This window comes from Protopterus annectens, chromosome 10.part0 (genome assembly GCF_019279795.1).
Source record: "Protopterus annectens isolate FY-2018-M chromosome 10.part0, PAN1.0, whole genome shotgun sequence".
NCBI classification, from domain to species: domain Eukaryota; kingdom Metazoa; phylum Chordata; order Ceratodontiformes; family Protopteridae; genus Protopterus; species Protopterus annectens.
The window spans coordinates 964591140-964610960 of NC_056744.1; the positions used below are offsets into that span (position 1 = coordinate 964591140).

The window sequence follows — 19821 nt, forward strand, 5'->3', positions numbered from 1 at the left end:
AGGCCCTAGTCAACACTGTCCTTGTGCCCAAGCTCCTCTATGGCTAATGTGTCATCGACAGTGCAAACAGATCAGTTCACCTAAAACTAGAATTTAATCACAACAAAATAGCTCAGTTCACTGCCCATCCAATACCCATTAATCACACCATTGCCATACTAAACAAACTACAGTAGATGTCATATAATTAAGGTTTAATATCCTCCATATCATACACAAGCTGTTGTACAATAATCTATGTGCTAGTATGATCTAACAAGAAAAAAGTCCTTTGCGTTCACAAAACAACACCAAGTTTGGAGATAGAACACCTCAGCTGTTGTCTGGAAACCACTCTTCTTTGAACTAAGAACACTGGACAGCAATCCATGTCCAAAGTGCTATTAATGTAATCACAATAAGGAAACATACGAAATATAGCAAAATTGAAAAAAATATAGTTCAATACATAAAAGACTTTTTCAGAACCAAATGACATCACACAACAACCCACTTTTATACACGACCACTTCCGCCCACATAAAATTATTTAGGGAAACCTTAAAAATAAATACAATTAATACAGTAAAAATATACTAATCATGCATATTAGTGATTAACAAAGCTTGTTAAAATTTAGACTCTATGCAGTTTAAACGTATAATCATAAATTCTTAATCTGTTAATGCAAAAAATATATGTTAAAAATATACATAAATACGAACTATAAAGAATCACAGTTTAACAGCCCTAAGGGTCAGTGCACTTTTAAGTGAAATAGCATCGAGGCCAGGTAAAACTTGGGAATTTAATAAAAGTTGCCATCTTAACTCTATATTCATGGGTCTTTTTCCCAGTTACCCCCTCTAAAAGATTTATGAACTTTCTCCAATACAAAAAAAAATAAAAATTCATTAAATTTAATACAAACCACAGAGTGTTTGTATAAGGCTTTCCTGACATAAAACACTTCACATGACGTGCTAAAATTTTGGGTTTGAAACCTTATTTTCATGTACAAAAGATTTAAATGTTAACAATGTACTCGAGAGAGAAAAATACTGTTCAATTTAGAAATAATTGATAAAAGGATGGCTAAATGTGAGGGTTGTAGAGCTTGTCGATTTCTACAGGAGGGTCCTTATGTCACAGTAGTGGGCTTTGATAGAACCATAACTGCTCCAGATTTTAGTAATTATAAAGTTAATGGAGTTGTTTATTAGCTTGCTGTGCCTCATGTGAAGAGTTTTATTTCGGGAAAACCAAGAAATAGCTTAATGTTAGAATTTTGGAACATGTTAGAGATATTAAAAATAAGCATATCAATAATGGCAGATACAAACACCCTTAAGGTTGTTATAAATTCATTGATGCATATCAGTGCACGAACCAGCGAACCATGATGTATCCAAATTTCTTTCTCTCACACATCCCCTCTACACTAACCAAAACTGTGACATCACAAATATTTCACATTCTTTACACATACACTGTTTTTTTTTGTTGTTTTCTAATTAAAAATTATTCTTACTTTTTTCTGTTGTACTATCTTTAGTTTGTGCCACTGTTATTAACTTGTACAACCAATGCATGTTTAAACTGTCAACGCTTGAACTTCATGCATATTTTGTTCAATATTATTAGTTATGCAGCATTCCAGATTTACACTTTGGACTGCTTCATTTTGTATTTTCAGTAAGTAGTATTACTGTTTGTTTTAACCAGGGTCACCTCTGAAAATAGACACTACCCAAAAGGGCTTACAAAGTCAACAAAATGCAAATAAATAAATACATAAGCACTCAGCTATGCAGGCATAGTTTTAGAAAATGTGTAGAAATTTAAGCTACACTGATTTTCAGGAGATCTGCCATTCACTGAAAACTCTATCACATGCAGTCTTCCTGATTTCAGTTCACCAAATTAAAGAGCCCTGACTCTGTTACCTGTGGAATGCATTCATAATGTAGAGTGCTTACATTATCAAAGCACATGATATCAAGCACATAAGATCGAAACACAGAACATCAGTGCTATGTGATTCTTGCTTTTTTATCAACACTACAAAAAGGTGGCGTAATGCTAGAGATCACGGTATAACGACTGTTTTTCCCTTTCCTAACTATAGTGTGACTTAGTAGGGGGTGTGGGGGGAGCAGGGTGTCTTGCCCCCCTGCAAAGACACTGTTTGCAGTGGTTTCATTGTTTCATGTTTTGATTTTATATGGTTGATGTTATGTGCTTCAGTATTGTAAGCATCTGACGCTGTTTACAGTGGTTTCATTCTTTTACATTTTAACCTTATATGGTCAATGCCATGTGCTTTGATATTGTAAGCACTAGGCGCTATGAATGTATTCTGTCAATGGTAGTTTGCACTACTGTAACATTGCAGTACGTGTGAGTACTATTTTCACCCTTAGAGGATATTTGCTTGTTTTGTGCTAATGGTTGTGTGGTCATGGAGTTGTTGTATTTAAGTAAGGTGTGGCTTGCTCCCTGCCATTCCCACCAGTTTACCAAAAAATGAACAGGTTTCACCCACAGGTTTGCCAGATTTATTTCAGTCTAAATCACGAATACTGTCAAAGACGGTCTATCAACTTCTTATAGGGGATTATTGATTTTCTTTAAAAATAATTTAAATACTATTTATGGGGATCTATTTTAGGATCAAAGTCCAGAATTCCCTCTTTATTATGTATTCCATATGTCAAATCTGTTTGGAAGGTGGATGGATGTTTTAAACTCATTTAGATGCTTGACAAATTATAGAAATAAGCTAGAGTTGCAGTATTTTCTGTTATTTACCAATTCTAGATCCCATCATCTGCATTCATTGCAGAATATATTCAGGTTGTAATTAAGTACCAGCTGGGGTATATCTTTAAGAAATGTTTAGAAATGTATAATCTATGCTGACTTGTTTTAAGAAAGGTTTAAAAATGCATCAGTAAGCTGGTTTTCAGTAATAGAAATAAACCAGGATCATGCCTTTTGTCTTGGTAGATACATGTCAACCTTTGCAAGAATTCTCCCTGCAAAAATAATGGAACATGCTCACAGGAGGGAGTGCAAGCCGTCTGTCATTGCCCCAGTGGATGGATTGGGCCATACTGTGATGTCCCTAGTGTTTCTTGTGAAGTTGCAGCTAGACAGAGAAGTAAGTTATGATTTGTTATTATTTTTTAATGAGAAAAAAAATGAAAATAACATGAAGTTGAGATGAGCCATACTTAAGTAGTAGGCAGTGTTGACTGTGAAACTCTTATGCATTACTTTGTCAGTCACTCAGCCTGTGTACCTTGGTCAATTTCTGTTTATTTCCTGTGTTGCCCTGTGAACCTTCTTTCAGCTGTATTTGCCTATGCTTCCTTCAGCAGCAGTCCTGAGGATCAGAGCAGGTGGCCATGACAGAAGGTGTTGGATTTTAGTTTTTGCAGTTAATATTTCTCTTCCTTATTTTGTGGCAGGAGAAGGTCCTCTTTTCCACTTATGTACTTATGTCTGTTGTTGTTTGGATCCTTCTGTTGCTGTAAGTACCCCTTACTTTTTGTTCTCCTTGTTACTCTGAGCAGACCTGTCGTAGATCATGTTAGTGTTAGGACAAGAATAGATATTTATTAAATGCTAAGGACCTTCCTCCACATACATGCACATATATTTGCACAAATACTTTAAATTTTTTCTGACGCAGCCAATCCTGTAGTTTTCAAGCATGCATTCTGACTATGGTTTATGCTCTATATTCCTCACTAGACTGAGTTGTTAAGCCTAACGCACCAAAAGTTGGGTTTCAAAAGTACTGTCAGAACACAGACACTGATTTCTCTTTGAGGCTGTGTCCCAAAAACATTCTAAATTATTTACTGCCAACTCTGAGAGTGCTGGTAGTTGGAAGAAGATGAATTCCTGATCACAGCAACCTTTTTGTAAATATCTTTATTAAATATTTGCATTTTAAGTAGTAAATTAAGTTTATATGTATTAATAGAAAAACTGTAGTAACAGATTCCATCGTTACTGTCATGCAGTATACCTATATGTTGCTAACAGTTTTCATTCATGCCAGTATTACATAAATTGCTTGGTCCTGCCAACCCTTAATCCTTTCTCCTCATCTTGAACATCATTCTACTTGTATTGGTCCAACAAATTACATTTATTTCTATGACATTTTCTCCTTCCCCAGTATAAAGATCCCATCTGTGTTCTTGTTTTATTTCCTTAGGAGTATTCATTGCTTCAATTACAGTTGGTTTAGATTTTGCTTTTCATTTTCTAGTAATTGTTTATTTTTTTTGCAGTCAGTAGCATTAAACTTAGAAAGGCCTTACTATGTATGGGCAGTTCACTTACTGTATTCCAACTAAGAAGAATCATTTTCATTGTTACAACTGTTTGTTCCCCTCACATTTCCATCAAAATACTCTGCATGGAATTTTTAAAATTTGCCATCTGGTTATATTTCCAAAACAGTGTTCTCAATTACTTCTCTCTCTCTCTCTCTCTCTCTCTCTTTCCCTGTCTGTCTCCCCCATCACACCTCCAGTATCTGCTTTCTACCTGAGGAAGAGTATTTTAAAATCTACTTGTGGTATATAAATGTCTATACAAACACTTCCATGCAAAACTCCTAAGGCTTATGACTTTGCTGCATATGTGTAAACCTTACAGATGTCTCCCAGTTGTTCCTTTGTGTTCTATACTCAACTAAAAGTATACCAGTGCTGGTCTTTCACTTTGCACTCCTGTATCCCTCTCTGTTTGCTTATACTCTATCAACCCCTGATGGGGAAGGCAGTCTTTAACCTCCAGTCATCCAACTATATTACCTTTCCATCTTGCCATTTAAATACTTGGGGTCAGTAGTTCAGAGTAACAGTGAGTGTGGAAGAGAGGTGAAGAAGAGAGTACAGGCAGGATGGAGTGGGTGGAGAAGAGTGTCAGGAGTGATTTGTGATAGATGAGTACCTGTAAGAGTGAAAGGGAAGGTCTACAAGAGGGTAGTGAGTCCAGCTATGTTATATGGGTTGGAGACAGTGGCATTGACAAAAAGACAGAAGTTTGAGCTGGATGTGGCAGAATTAAAGATGTTAAGATTTGCGCTGGGTGTGACAAGGGTGGACAGGATTAGGAATAAGTATATTAGAGGGTCAGCCCAGGTTGGAAGGTTTGGAGACAAAGCCAAAGAGGCATGATTACATAGGTTCGGACATGTGCTGAGGAGGGATGCTGAGTATATTGAGAAAAAGATGCTAAGGATGAAGCTACCAGGTAACAGGAAAAGAGGAAGGCTTAAGATAAGGTTTATGGATGTGGTGAGAGAGGACATGCAAGTGGTTGGTGTGACAGAGCAAGATGCAGAGGACAGGAAGAAATGGAAACAGGTGATCTGATGTGGCGACCCCTAACGAGAACAGCCGAAAGAAGATGATGATGATCTTGCCTATTTTCCATATCCCTACTTGCAGCCATCCCTGCTGGTAAAATCTCTGTTCCCTGTTCCTGCACTGGGATAGTTCTTGGAATAGCAGCCTTAATTAAAATAAATAAATAAACATCCCTAACATGAGAGAGCATTTTTTTTTTCATTTTTCACTAGCACAGATATATCATTTCAATGTACATTGAACCAGGCTTCAGTGAACAGTTATTTCCTACAAATTATAGCACTACTACTGTGCTGACTGACATACTAAACTACCAAAATATCTAGCTAAAAGAGAAGAGAAACAATGTTACTTTGGGAGAACATCTGAAGTGGTTTCATCTGATGGAATTTAATCCTCTGTTAAATCTCAACACTTACAGTAGTAGAAGCCATCTCTTCCATGGTCAGCATTGGTGCCCTCTGCACCCTGTATTAATGGGCATGCTTGCTGTTACAGTCTGCAGTTCTTTATTGTGAAGTGCATATATCCATATATTCTATTCACAGTCATCTCAAGAAAGTTTAAGAAAATGATGTTGAGTAATTCTAGACTTTCACCTTCTAGCCTATGACATTGCCATCTGATTGAGATATCTACTGTAAGACCTGTTTTCAGCTCTCATATAATGCTTGCAACAGCACCAGCAGTTTTGTGGTATCAGTTCCACTGTCTGTCAAAACTTAAAATTTTCCTCACTATGTGTCATCCTTCAGAGGTGAAATTCAGAGGAAAGAAAAGAGCATCTGTTAAAGGACCCTTTGAATGATCACTAGTACACAGACACCCAGCATAAAACAAGTATTTATAGACTGAGTCTTGGACAGAGACTGGTACTTTCACACCAGACTTCATAATTCACTGATAGATTTCTAGGGTCTATATTGCAAGCACAAATGCTTAGGTTGTCGAATACGGCATGATCAACACCTATTAAGTGAACCGCGAGTACACCGAACGCCAGAAACCACGAAATTCAAAATCCCGATTCGGCATAGTTGGCCCTTCTGCAGTATAGCTTCGTAAGGTAAGTGTGCGATAGTTACAGACCTTAGGGTTAGGGTGCAGATTAAGGTAAGTGCATAGATAGTAATGTATGTAAGGGTTAGAAGTAAGGTTTTGTTAAGTGTATGTGTGTGGATTATTTATTTTGTTTGGGTATAGCTTGGTAAGGTAAGTGTGCAATAGTTACGGACCTTAGGGTGCAGGTTAAGGTAAGTGCATAGATAGTGATGTATGTAAGGGATAGTGTAGGTTTAGAAGTAGGGTTTAGGTTAGTGTATGCATGTGGTTTATTTTGTTTGGGTGGGTAGTATGTAGCGAGCGGTGTAGTTGGAAGTATGTTTTATTTTCGTCACTGGGTGGAATGGTGTTGGCCAAGCAAAAAAATTTGGTGATCTGTATTTCCGCGTTTTGAGGTTTCAGTGAATTGTACGTTCTCTTAATAGGTGTGGATCATGCTGTATTCGACAACCTAAGCGTTCGCGCTTATAATATAGGTCCGATTTCTAACCTAGCAGGAGTACAACTCCTGGATCTGTGTTCTTACATTCTTAAAGAAGATGCAGTAGAGTGGGGGTCTTCCTTAACATTTTCACTTTGGAACAAGTCCAAGGTGTAAAAATCATGGATGACACCATCACCACACAGCCTGAAAAAGATGATGCTACTGTTGATGAAAGCAGGGAACTTACTACTGGCATCAGGAATTTTTCTTGGGCTGTGTTCCTAAGTGATGTTTTTATGTGCTGTAATCAGAGTTTATTAACTTGTGATGAAAGGATCATTTTAATCCAAAAGCTGAGGTGGCTGTAATGTGGAGCCTGTACTGATTCAGTAAAAAGTATCACGTTACCTCAGTAGGAAGTGTTTTCTGTTGTTGAACCAGTTTGCCATTTTTATTTGTTTTTTTCTGGTCATGGTTAAGTTTAGGTTTTCCCTTGTGCTGGGGGTCATGGTAGAGCCTGATTCAGATGTCCTGGTTGAATTTCTACCCATCAAAGATATGTGTGGACCTCTTCTTCACATGATGGACGTTAGTTATAAGCATGTGTGAGGTAACCTTACATTATCTCGTTGATACTAGACACTGTTCTGCCGTGTGAACAGACTTCCTCAGTGACAGTGCCAGAGCTTACATTTTCCCTTCTGGTATCTGTCTTTGCAGCAGCAGTGTCTCTTGCTCCTTAGTTTCCACTCCACAGTCACATGCCACTAAATTTCTTTAGGACAGTACAGTGTCTCAGTGGTTAATGTTTCTGCCTTACAGCTACTGGATTCACTCCTAACTTTTTGTTAGTCTTTTTAGAGTCTGGATGCTCTCCCCGTGTTTGTGCATATTGATGTTTTTGTCACCTCCAGCAATGTGGTAGTTGATTTACTGCTTTTAATTGCCTGTTTGTATTGCATTTATCCATGTCCTTGGGGGAGTAATCATGACTAAAAGGGTCTCCAGTAAACTGTTTTACTTCCTGATTAATAAATCTGTAAGCAGTATAATTTAAATTGCATAAAATTCTTAACCATATTTCCAGAGTACAGATCATGACAAATTCCTGGTTATTGCTAATTAGTTCAGGGTTAATTTGTAACTTTTATAGCACTGTTAAAAGTGATGTTTTGATTATATTCACCACATGGATGACCTCTAACTGTTGTGTTATCATTGCATTCAGTCATATTTGCATGGTTACTTGATGTGACTTGTTTGGTCTCAGAATTACAGTATCAACTTGCACAGACTACCTATTTATTTTTCATGCTAGGTAAGCTATTTTGCCTTTTGCTGACTAGCAGTGTTCTTCTTTCTGATAGGTGTGTTGGCTGCAACATTTTTTATGCCATTATTATTTATGGCTTGTGATATCTGTCTACCCAGCTGCCCACCCAGACTGATGGACATGTATGTGGGGAAGTGGGGACTCTAGCAAAAATTGCTGTATTTCTTGAGGAATCAGAAGACCTAATTAATGTTTTGAATGGCATTTTTCATTAGGTTCATTCACTCAAAAGAATTGCACAGGTTTTTTAGCACAAGCTATTAGAGTGCACTCTCCAAGACAGGCATTCAACAAATAAATTAACCATTGAATCCTCGCTGTAGTCATGTTTTTAGGCATTCGTAACAGACTGCACAATGGACAGAAACATTTCGTTAATGCTGCCATACATAAAGTATGTGGTAGATTATTAGAGCTAATGTCAAGGGTCCTCCTTAATAGGTCTTAATTTAGGCATTACTTCTTCACTAGTTGGAATTTTGCATTCTTTTAGAAATATCGCAGTTTGGGGGTCCTCCACACACAACAAGCTGATGTATTGTCCAGGCTACATAAAAATACTCATCTCCAGAGCTTTACCAGTTGCTCACAGAGTTTAGATCTCAGTCTTTATCACTGTCACTAAAGTCCTGCATTCTCATGCCTTAGCATCATAGTAAGCGTCTGTGTTGCCATCAGATCACTAGACTTCTAATACTGCTTGTACTGTCTCAGGGCAGAACACAGTATTGATGACTGCTATAAGTGCCAGAGGGTCAACTGAGCTTTTTAGTGTTGAAGGTGGGAAAAGTTCCCCATCCACTTTGCATAGAAAGTAGCAGTATTCAGACAGATGTGTGGGTCTTCCTTGTTACCCAGGCATATGTTGCAACATCACCATGTTGGCCAACACTAGTTGACCAGGCCCTTGACTGAATATCCTCAGGGTAAGTCCAGTGTCTAGCATGCCTCTGTCAAACCTATTAGTAGATTAGCTCACTTTTGATTATTAAGGGTTCTAGCCCAGGCTGACCTTCACCTTGGAGTAGGGCCCTGAGATTGAGAGATGCATCCTCAACTCCAAACCGGATAGCTGCATCTCAAAGTTCTCTGGTTATCATGAGCTAGCCATTCATCTGAGGATAGAGTAATCAGCCTAGTCCCAGAGACGACTTCTTGAATCGTGTGATCTTACAGTCACGGATTGAGAGTATGTGGTAGCAGGGACAAGGAGATCTCCTGTTATCAGCATCTATGTCCAGAAAGATCAACAGGCCCTGATTGAGCAGGGTCCATTTGGCCTTCCTGTGCTAGAGCTGACATCTCAATGTCTGGACACCAGATGCCTGGTTGGAGTTTGAGTTTGTTGGTATAAGAGTACTATGTTGAGTAGTTTGATAAGTCCATGTCAAGCTTGTTGCAAGTCTCTCTTCACCTATGCTGCTATAAGCTAGCATGTGATCAACTGCCATTTTCCAAATCCCTAATTACCAGCAACAGTCTGTCATATGCTAGCCTGTAAGTAGGAGAAATAATATTTTAATTCTTTGAAGCCACTTGGGGTTATGCCTCCCTGGGAAATTTTGAAATGTGTACAACCAAAGAAGGAGCATAAAAGATGGAACTGTGTGTGTCTTCTGGTCAAACACCAGTTGCAGCATTTTCCATCTACTGAATTCTTATCCACAATGGTTTGTAAATTCTATCTGACAAGATTTCTAACAAGTCCCAGAGCCATACTCCCAGTTATTTAAAATCACTACCGTCCATGGTTGCATACGTTGGAGTTTATAATGTAATGGTGGGGCATCGTAGATTACCAGAGCTCTTGTTTTCTTTACATTTAATTTATACACAGAAAAGTCCACAAACTCCAGTAATTTCCTATATAGTGAGCTTGTATCTTTCCAATGTTGTTACCAGATGCTAAAATGTTGTTTGCATATATGTTTCTGCTCCCCTGTGTGATAACCCTGAATCTCTTGAGTTTCGTGTTGTTTCTTGTACTAGTTCCAAGTGTCCACATTCTCTAGTCTTGTGGAAACAATAGGATTCACTGGATAATGGCAGCCGTCTACATTCATCACCATAATCTGAATGCTGCGCATACATGTGGTATGGCATAGTATGTCTGCCTAGACATGGTTCATGTCAGTTTTATAGCATAGTGCTGCTTGCATCTGCCATCTAGATATGGGCAACATGAGATATTGCTGGCTGTTCATGTTCATTTTCACCACCCCACTTTGGGCAGTTTAGGTATGTGCAGGATAGTAGTGACTGTCTTTATCTGTCACTAAAACATGAGCAGTGAAAGTGCAGGATGGTACCAGATATGTGATCTAGTACTCAAACTTGAACTGTAAATGTAAATGTGCAGTTAGGACAACACCAGTAAGTCTTTTTTAGGTTACCAACCCCCAGCGTATTGTGGCCCAGTTTACTGATGACTGGTGTGCTGTTGAGGCATCCTAAAGCATGACGCTGAGAATGACAATTATACAGTTCTGACAATATTGTTGTAGGGAGCTGCACCCATGCCCCTAATTTCTAAATAACTGCTTCCAAAGTTGCTCTAGATGCAGTTATGCCTTCTTCTCCAAGTTAGTGCAAAATTAGAAATAGTATGTGTGTGGACAGGGCCTCCACATTGACATCAGAAGGTGCAGGGTAGTGCAGTGCCCCTCAGAAATATGTTACTGTTAGTCTTTTATATTGCTGCCTGTGCAGCAGTCTTATGGAGTGGCAGAAGACTATAAGAAGTAATCTAAGTGACAGAAAGTTGAGCTTTGAGAAAGCACATTAGACTCATACCAACTATCTGCCCTCACCACTGAATAAACTGACAGTTGAGAGTGTTAGATAAGGATGCCTTTACCAGGTTGCCTTCAGTTATGAACAGTGAAGGAGTGAGGCACTGACATCTGTTTCCACTTTTCCCTAATAATGAACTGTAGGAATGCTGAGTCAGTACTTGCTGTCTGCACTCATCTCTGTTTGTGGACAAAGGAGGTGATGAGCCAGTGTTAACTGGCTTCCCTCAGCAGCTGGTCATAGACAGGGAGACAGTACTGGTGGTCTCATTTCCCATTCAGTCATAGACGATGGAGTATATCTAATAAAGTGTTCATTGTCCTTATGCAGCCTGATTACAGACCTCAGAGAAGGTGAAATATTTCCTGCCCTCCTATACTCACAATCCAAGATGGCATTATAGGAAGTTATTAAAAAATGCTTTGGCAGGTGAGTTGGACTTTGCAGGGCAAGATTCCTCTTGTTGCAGGCTAAGGCACAATAGTTTAATCATGTATTGTTTTGTTTTGTCACTACCTTTCTCCAGTGGTAAGATTTTATATTGTAAAATGGGATTTACAGTGGTATGATGAAAGACTTGGCAGCTTATGAGTATTAAAAGCCAGCTAGACAAGCATACAGGGCAAATTCCAACTGGTCATTTTTATCAGTTATATGAGATGTATATCAGAAATATGGCTACATTAAAAAATAGTGCTCTTCATCCTAGGTGAAGTGTTTGCTCTTGAGACACAGATATTCAAAAATCTTTAGCGCATTGTAGAGCTACCATTATCTCAGATCAGAAGCTTGCTTATCCACAGTAGCAGGTACTGTGTGAATGAGGAACTCGGGCATAAAGGGGGAGGGGAGGTCTTACCTTTGTCACTGAAATAATTTACCGTTGCAGTCATTATTTGGATCACCTTATGTAATCCTTAAACAGTCTGAGCAAGTGATGCTTAATGGGGCCTTTAATTCTTGCTGTCAGTCATACATTTTGAGCTTGTCTGTCTAACATTTTTTCTAATTCAATTTCAGATGTCCAGGAGAGTCAGCTGTGTCAGAACATGGGCAGTTGCATAAATGTGGGAAATGGTCACCGATGTCAGTGCCGGCCTGGATACATGGGCAGCTACTGTGAGAAGGAAGTGGATGAGTGCATGTCCAGTCCGTGTCAACATGGAGCAAAATGTATTGATTATCTTGGGGGCTATGTCTGCCAGGTAATGAACTGATCCATTTTAAAATTATGATAAATTGTGAGAACATTTTAAAATACTGGAATCCTTTGAGGATGGTGGTTAATGAATCCTCATCTCCTAAGTTCCTGCTAATTTCTTATAATGTTTGACATCCTAACACAATGGGGTAGGGAAGCAGGACACAAAATGACCGACATTATTTAAGAGACATTTCTATACATATGTCACCACCTCCTTACCCTGTAGCAAATTGGAAATTAAGGTGAGCTGCTGTCTTTGCTGAAGCTAGAGCAAGTGTGCACTTTACACACTTTTATTTCTAGCTGTAGTGCTTGCACGCTCCTTGTAAAGCTTGTATTTTCTGTCTGTTAGATTGCCGGAGCTTTTATCGTGAGACTCCACAAAAATCCTCCCCCAGGATAGACAAAAGGATAGACAAATGACCTGGCATTGATCACTCAGTTCTCTTCCGCACCATCTGGGCTCCTATATTGCCCAGACTGCTAACTGAAGTGGCACATCTGAGGTGTACTCAGAGCCAAAACCTCAGGGCTGTGGAGGCAGCCAGGATAGTAGTTGTTTTGTGTTTCCTTTTTTTAATGCATTCATTACTTAAATTTGTAGTCGTTTGACTTCTACCATCTCAATCCCATAGCCGTCTTTGCTGGGATGTACTTTTGTGGCCAGGTGATGCCTGCCTGAAGATAAGTTATTGCAGTGCTGTATGTGTTGGTTGCTTTGCATTATTTGCATTCTTTTTCACTGGAGCTAGTACACTGTTTTAATTAGGTTTCACCCCCATACCAAAAAAAGGTGTGTGACTTTAACAATGTCCAGAAGCCTTTAGATGCTAGTTGCTTGGGGGTTGTCCCCTGTCATCACCACATGCACTGTCTGAAATACTCGCATCTCATTTCCTCATCAGCCAATAAATGTTGCCCTTTTCAGTTACTTTGCCTTGTGCGGTACCATTTGTATTCTCCTTTTAGTAATTGTCCACCAAGGAGGTAAATTATTTTTAGCTAACCACAGTCTTAGCAAAGTGGTCAGTGGATTTATTTGTTGTTTTGCCTTCTTAACTCTTCTGTTGTATACAATTAAGTCTTGTCAATTCCCTCTGCTTGTATCATAGCTTTGCATGCATTCCTCTACAAGCAGAAGTTTGTTTTGCATCATGCTGTGAGGGATTTCTGTTGTGATTGGGTGACATCATCCTGCTTGTTAATCATCTTGTACTTCCTTGTCACCAGGGGGGGGGTCTTCAGTGTGAGGGCAAAAGCTGACCTATCCTTAATGCAGACATGGGGGTTAATTGTGCCCTCACTGGCATCTTTGCAATTAAGACATTTCTACTGAGGCCCTAACCCTGCCCATAATGACTGACTTGAACACCAGTCTCACCAGGGAGCATCCTGTGCTCTTCCAGCATTTCCACCAACATGCTGACAATGTTTACTGTTGCGGTCTTGGTTTTGCCAAGCCCACATACCCAAGCCTGGCCATTGTCAGTGCCATGCAAGCCTCCTCCCCCCCCAAATATGCAAGCTAGTGTCAGTGGCTCACTCCCACCCTTACATGCATGGCTTTTTTAGCACTTGAGCTGTTATTCGAACTTGGGTTAGTGGGTCATAGTTACGCCTGTCTGTATGTCACATAGCCAGGTTTGTTTAGCAGTGATGAGTATGTTTTTGGTAAATTAACTTTTCTTCCCCTAGATCTGATTTGTGATTTAAGATAGTTATTGACAATCAAAGCAGTAAATTATTTGTTTTTCTTCTGATGCATTTGGCCTTGATATTATGAGTGACCCAGATTATTCCAGAGTTTATTGTGACAGGAAGACTCTGGCACCCTGAAGACAGAGTTCATGCTTGTTGAGGGGAAGGGTGCTGGAGATAAAGTCCAGCATTTTCACATTAGGTAGAGACTGGAGGCTAGGCTGTAATGGTTAACTGGTTCATGAGGAGTGGAAATAATGGAAGAGACACCTGAAACTTTATGGCTGTGAATGACATGTAGAAATGTTATACAACAGATCTAATACTTCACAAAAACTGACATGGCTGTTTAGTTGAAAGTCACCTTAGGGTTGTGGTTTTATTTTTTCCTTCTTCTTTCATGTTTTTGTGTGTTAATTACTTTAGTCAGACCATCACTAAATAGAAGAGAGATGAAAAGAAAGGGGAAACGTGCAGCATGGGAGGTTAAGAGAAACCACTGTCAGATAAATCATGCTCATTTTGTGCAACCTTATCCTGCAGCAGCAGAGAAGTGCTATCAGTAGCAAATACATGATTGTACAATAAATTTGAGGCACCCCATAATTCCTTCTATTCTGAATCAGATCATTCCAGTACTTTTTCCATCCCCCAGATCACTTTTAGCTTGTCCAACACTTCCTTGGACATAATTTCCTTAATGTCTGTGTATAGTCTCCCTTGCACAGCTTTCTGATATGCTTCTGGTCCATCTGCTCACCTTGCTGCTTTTGGACAAATATCTTGATCTTCCTTCCTCTAATTGTTTGCATTGGCGTGTAGAAAAAATAGTAATTGTTCTGTGGATAGGTTGTATTCCTGTCTTATCCAGTCCTACTTTCTGTGGTCCACTGCCCTTTGTATGCTGTACATAAATATTAGACATCCGGTTATTACCTCTGTTTTGCAGTTGGGAATGTTTAGTGTCTTTTCCTGAGCCTTAAACTTCTAATTGAATCAGATAGTCTCCTCTTTCTTGTGTTATAGCCAGACTTCCCAAACCTCCTTATCTTGTCTTCTTCCCTCTGCTTTGCTACTTCCCTCTGTGAATCCCCATCCATTTATTTTTGCTTAAACTATTTCTTCATACTGAACTCTGTGTATTGCTCTCTCTGTCTTCCCATCTTTCCTCAGACTCCATCACCCCTGTTTCTTACTTTCTGCATCCAAGTTATTGACTAAGGTTGCCACCTTTTCAGTTGCTCAAAGTTGGACATTTTTTGTAGAAACGTGGGGGTTTTGTGGGACAAAACATATCCAAGACCACTGGAAAGGACATAACTTCACATTTTGCCAGAATAAAAGCTTATTCTTATAGTATTTGAGTTACTTGTTTTATTTCTTATAACATTTAGGTGTTTCAGATGCAAAATAATTGTTTTATGCAACTATTAAAGAAAACTTAAGATATATTTGTTGTCCTAATTTCTCAGGACATCTGCCATTTTTTAGTTTTTTTGCAGGACACAACTGCCCAAATAGGGACTGTCCCTCGCAAAGAGGGACAGGTGGCAGCCCTATTATTGACCCCATTTTGGAGCCCAGTGTGCAACCCTTCAATCTCAAGTCCAGGTCTCCATATCCTCCTTTGCCTGTAGCTGTTTCATCCAGGCAGCCATTATTCTCTTTTCCTTTCCAAATGAAGTTATTGTAGTGTTTTTGCAGCACCTTAATCTATGTTGCCTCCAGTTCCACTCAGATATGATGGATAACATACACTATTTTGTATTAAAATAATATTTTTAACAACAGTGGTCCAGTTTGCTAGTGAAGCTACTGTTGTTGACTAATTTGTCTAGTAATTTCTGAGTTGACTGCTGTAATTCAGAATTATTTTTCCCACAAACCTCTTGCCAAGACTCATAAACTTCTAGTACAAAATACTTTGTCCTTTCCTTTCTTTATGACATGCTTCATAACTGTCATTGTCCACTGTCCTGTCCTCAACCATTCCATTTTCTTCCAGATGCAGGCAAGCCTGCACACTTCTCAGACATACCCATTTATCTGTATAGGACCCAACATAGCCTATCTATAATTAATGCACATTATTTGCAAGTAAAGCCCCAGCTGGGTGAGGGAACATACTCCTCCTGCAATGTCTTGAAAAACAACACTCCTGCCTTTTCCATTCTGATTTTGGCAGAAATTCTCTAATGAATTTTCTTCAACCCTGCTTTCTTTTAATAAACCCTTTGTCTTCCCTATGTAATTCTCACTGTTTGCCCCTTCACCTTAATTAAGAACACATATTTGCTTCCCGTTCCTTTATCAGATTGTCTGGTAACATGCCATTGGAAATCTGAAGCTGACTAAGGTAAGGACTAAATTATGTTGTAGTGTTAACTCTTATAAGTAAAAACAAAATGTACAAATGATCAGGAGTTGCACTTCCCCAGTGACTTTTGTTACTGGTTTACTGTACTCTTTCTTCTGCTGTCTTTCTATCTCTTTTGGTATTATTTCCATTGTTATTATTTTTTCACTATTGTCTTGCAGCATGTTGCATGTGGCCATTGAGTCTCCCTGCACTTTTATTAAGTCAGATTCTTTATGCATTATCTGTGTAAAAATATTTACATACACACGGACTTGACGTAAGGCGAAGAAATTTTCCAGCCTTATGGGGTAAGATGCCCCCACCCTTAAGGAAAAACATTAATCCACAATGATATATGGTACTTCCTGAGCATCAAAGTAATCAAGCACTTGTTTAGAAATTAATACTGTTGTACTGGAAAATAAAAACTATTAAATAGACAAGAGCTTTCAACCTCAGCAGAGTTTCATGTGGTCTAACTCCAGTTTACATGACGTGCATTATTTATACATGCTTTAATACATAGTTGAATTCACACATACAATTTGATCATAAGTAAAGACAAATAACTAGGGCTGCGAGTTGTTACTGAAAGTAAAAAAAAATGATGTATAAGACTGCACCCAGAACTGTATGTCATTGTAAAAGAGTTGTTTACCAGTTCTGGTAGTGGTTTGCAAACATCATTCTGCCCTGGGAGAAACATAACGCATTGTCCGTTTCTTCTGATAAATGAATGGTTTGTACTATGTTGCTGTATGGTATCAAGATGGTATTGAATACTGTACTAAAACAAAAATTTATTTCTCAGTGCTTGCCGGGATATCAAGGTGTGAACTGTGAATTTGAAGTGGATGAATGCCAGTCTCAACCATGCCAGAATAATGGAAAATGCATAGATATGGTAAACCAGTTCAGATGTTCCTGTCCTCCTGGCACTAGAGGTAAGGAATTTATGACAGAACTGTAAAGGAGAGGGTGTTATAAATTTATAGCTTTCCAAATGAAATTGTGGACATTACTTTTTCATTACCTCTGCTGTTGCTAACACATTGAAAAATGAGTAAGGACATTGAGCTAACATTTTTGAGTGCCAACACACTGGAATTTTTTTCAGTTAGAATAAGTCAGGTTTACAATTTCTAGGGAATGTACTAACTAAACTTAAGTTCCTTCTTAAAAATGTAATTTTCTGATGAGATCATTGACACTGGTAGTAGAGTTGCAGATTGGCCTTAAGTACTTAAGGAGCCCTTAAGAGAACTCTGCCTTCAGCATACCTCAGATTTGTCACTGTTATTGTTAACAGATACACTGTTGTGTGTTTTATGTTAACATGTCAATCATCTTGTTTGATTTTTGCTCTGCTGCTGTTCATCATATTGATCACTGCTCCAGTAGCCTTAGCTTTGTGGGTTGTATCCTGCCAAGGAGATAACAGCCGGCCAGCTTCCAAAGCCTCAGGGCACCCTACATGTGCCCAAATTGTAAAGCAGCTCATGTGGAGCTGACCAAAAGACCAGCTAGAGCTTTACTACTGATTAAGAGTACACTTGGCTGAGGCTTTCCAGGACTGATTATCGGCTTCTGTTGTTCCTGTAGTGGGTAGTTAAGTTTCCTTTGGGGAAATAACCTTCCATTTAATAATTTTGTTTGTTATTTATACCTTCCTTTTCAGTTAAGTTAATTTAAAGCTTGGAGTTTGTGTTTTAAAAAACTGTCACAAGAGTGTACTGTACTTTTAAACAGAAATGCTCTTTTTCCATGTAAAAGTTTAAGGTAAATGAAAACAAATTTTTCTGTTGGGAAAGTGCGCTTATTTTACTTTGTGTGGCTGGCATAGTGTTTTTGGGGCTTTTTACTATGTTTGTCTGAGGGGAAAATGGGTCTTTTCAAAGACTGTTTTATTTTTACTGACATTTGCTGCCTGTTTTCCCTGAAAAAAAGGCACTATTTTCATCTTGACCATGGAGCAAACTGTTGGTCTCATGGTTGCTCTTTCTTCCAACCACAAAAAGAAAAGGCTAAGCAAGCAGCCTTTTGTCTCAGCAGTTTGTCTCAACTGCAGGTGGATGACTTTGCTGTGGCTATTTGTTGTACCTCAGACCACTCATTTTTTTATCCTGAATCCCTCTGGTGTAACGCCTAGAGCCATTATCGACCAGGGGTTAGCCATATACTATTTGACTGTTGGGGTTCCCTTAGTGAGCAAGGTAGAACCACTGTTGTCAATCCTAGGAGGGGGGACAGAGAAGGCTTCCCTGTTTTGTCAGAATGTTGTGCCCATTCCTAAGGAACCTGCTGCTGCTACTAATAACACTGTTGGACCCATTTTTCCTGTCAAAAAGAAACGCAAAACTAAGCATCTATCTACTCCTCCTTATATTTCATTAGACAGGAATAGTTTACTGGGTCTGGCACAGGGTTTAATTTAGGTTCTTGATCCTGCTTATATTCAAATACTTCCTTTCCCAAAGAGGTTCTGAATTCTCAATCTGTATAGGAGGATTATGGGACAGATACAGGGTTTTCTCCTCAGATTTCTGATTCAGACTCAGAAGAGAACTCAGTTTCTGATTCTCTGTATTGGGTGGTCTCTTTCTCTGAGAGTATTTCTAGAATGTGCCAGTCTTATCAGCAGAAAACTGAGGTTTTTCAGTCCCTCAGAAACTACTATGAATTGTAACATGAGTTTCCAGAATCTTCACCCATTTTTCCATTTTTTTGTCTTGCAGGATGTGTATGTTACTGACTGCAGTTTTCCTAACAGCCAGCTGCTCCTAAAAAGGCAGAAAGGATGTATAAAGTTCTTCAGTCTTTTCCATTTTAATACACTCTTCCCAAACCTGAACCAGCAGCTATAGCTTTAATTAATCCTACTGCTGCTAAATATTTAGATGTTCTTCATTCCACATTGCTGCAGTCCTAACCATTGGGTAGTCCGCTGTCCCAGTCGGCCCGAATACCAAAGTATATGGCTGACGTCGGTCAAGGCGCATTATACTGACGTCAGGACGTCAGGGTACTAATGCGCATGACCGACGTCATATCCTCAGTCTTTTTTGCCGCATGGTCCGATGCAGAAGCAGTTTTGCGAGTGCAGGTTGGCGTTCTGAAATTTTCTGAAGTCGGAGTTTCAGACCGAATCAAAGTTGGCTAAGTACCCCGTTGGGGAATATTTTGGTTTTTTCTTGCCTCAGTATTTAACCGGATGTCAGAAAAAGTGAATAACTGTATTTCTTGTGGGAAACAGATACCTCATAGAGATTACCATACCTTGTGTATACCTTGTTTAGGGCCTGAGCACGATGTTGTTGGATGCCGCTCTTGTGCTAGATTTAACAAACGCACTATTAAGAGAAGGTTAGACTGTGCCAGGTTAGTTTTTGGGAAGCGTTGTAATTATAAAATGCCGTCGGATGCTCCGGCCCGCTTCGTCAAAAGCGCAAGGACAAAGCAGCAAAGCCTAGAGTGGAAGAACCGGCAGTCCCGGACGTCGGTTCTTTAGAAGGCTCAGTGGAGCCGGAGGTTTTGCCAGGAGTTTCTTTGGAGTCTCAGGGAGAGACTTTACTGTTA

General features: G+C 39.2%; 1 protein-coding gene across 1 annotated transcript in view; it reads left to right on the plus strand.

Annotated features, from left to right (window-relative positions):
• LOC122813421 (neurogenic locus notch homolog protein 2-like) overlaps window positions 1-19821 on the plus strand; it is a 1182542-nt gene that overhangs the window by 918042 nt on the left and 244679 nt on the right. The window contains exons 20-22 of the mRNA XM_044085736.1: window positions 2989-3142; window positions 12005-12189; window positions 17057-17189. Of these exons, the coding sequence (XP_043941671.1) occupies window positions 2989-3142; window positions 12005-12189; window positions 17057-17189 (472 nt within the window). The remainder of the gene's footprint in view (window positions 1-2988; window positions 3143-12004; window positions 12190-17056; window positions 17190-19821) is intronic.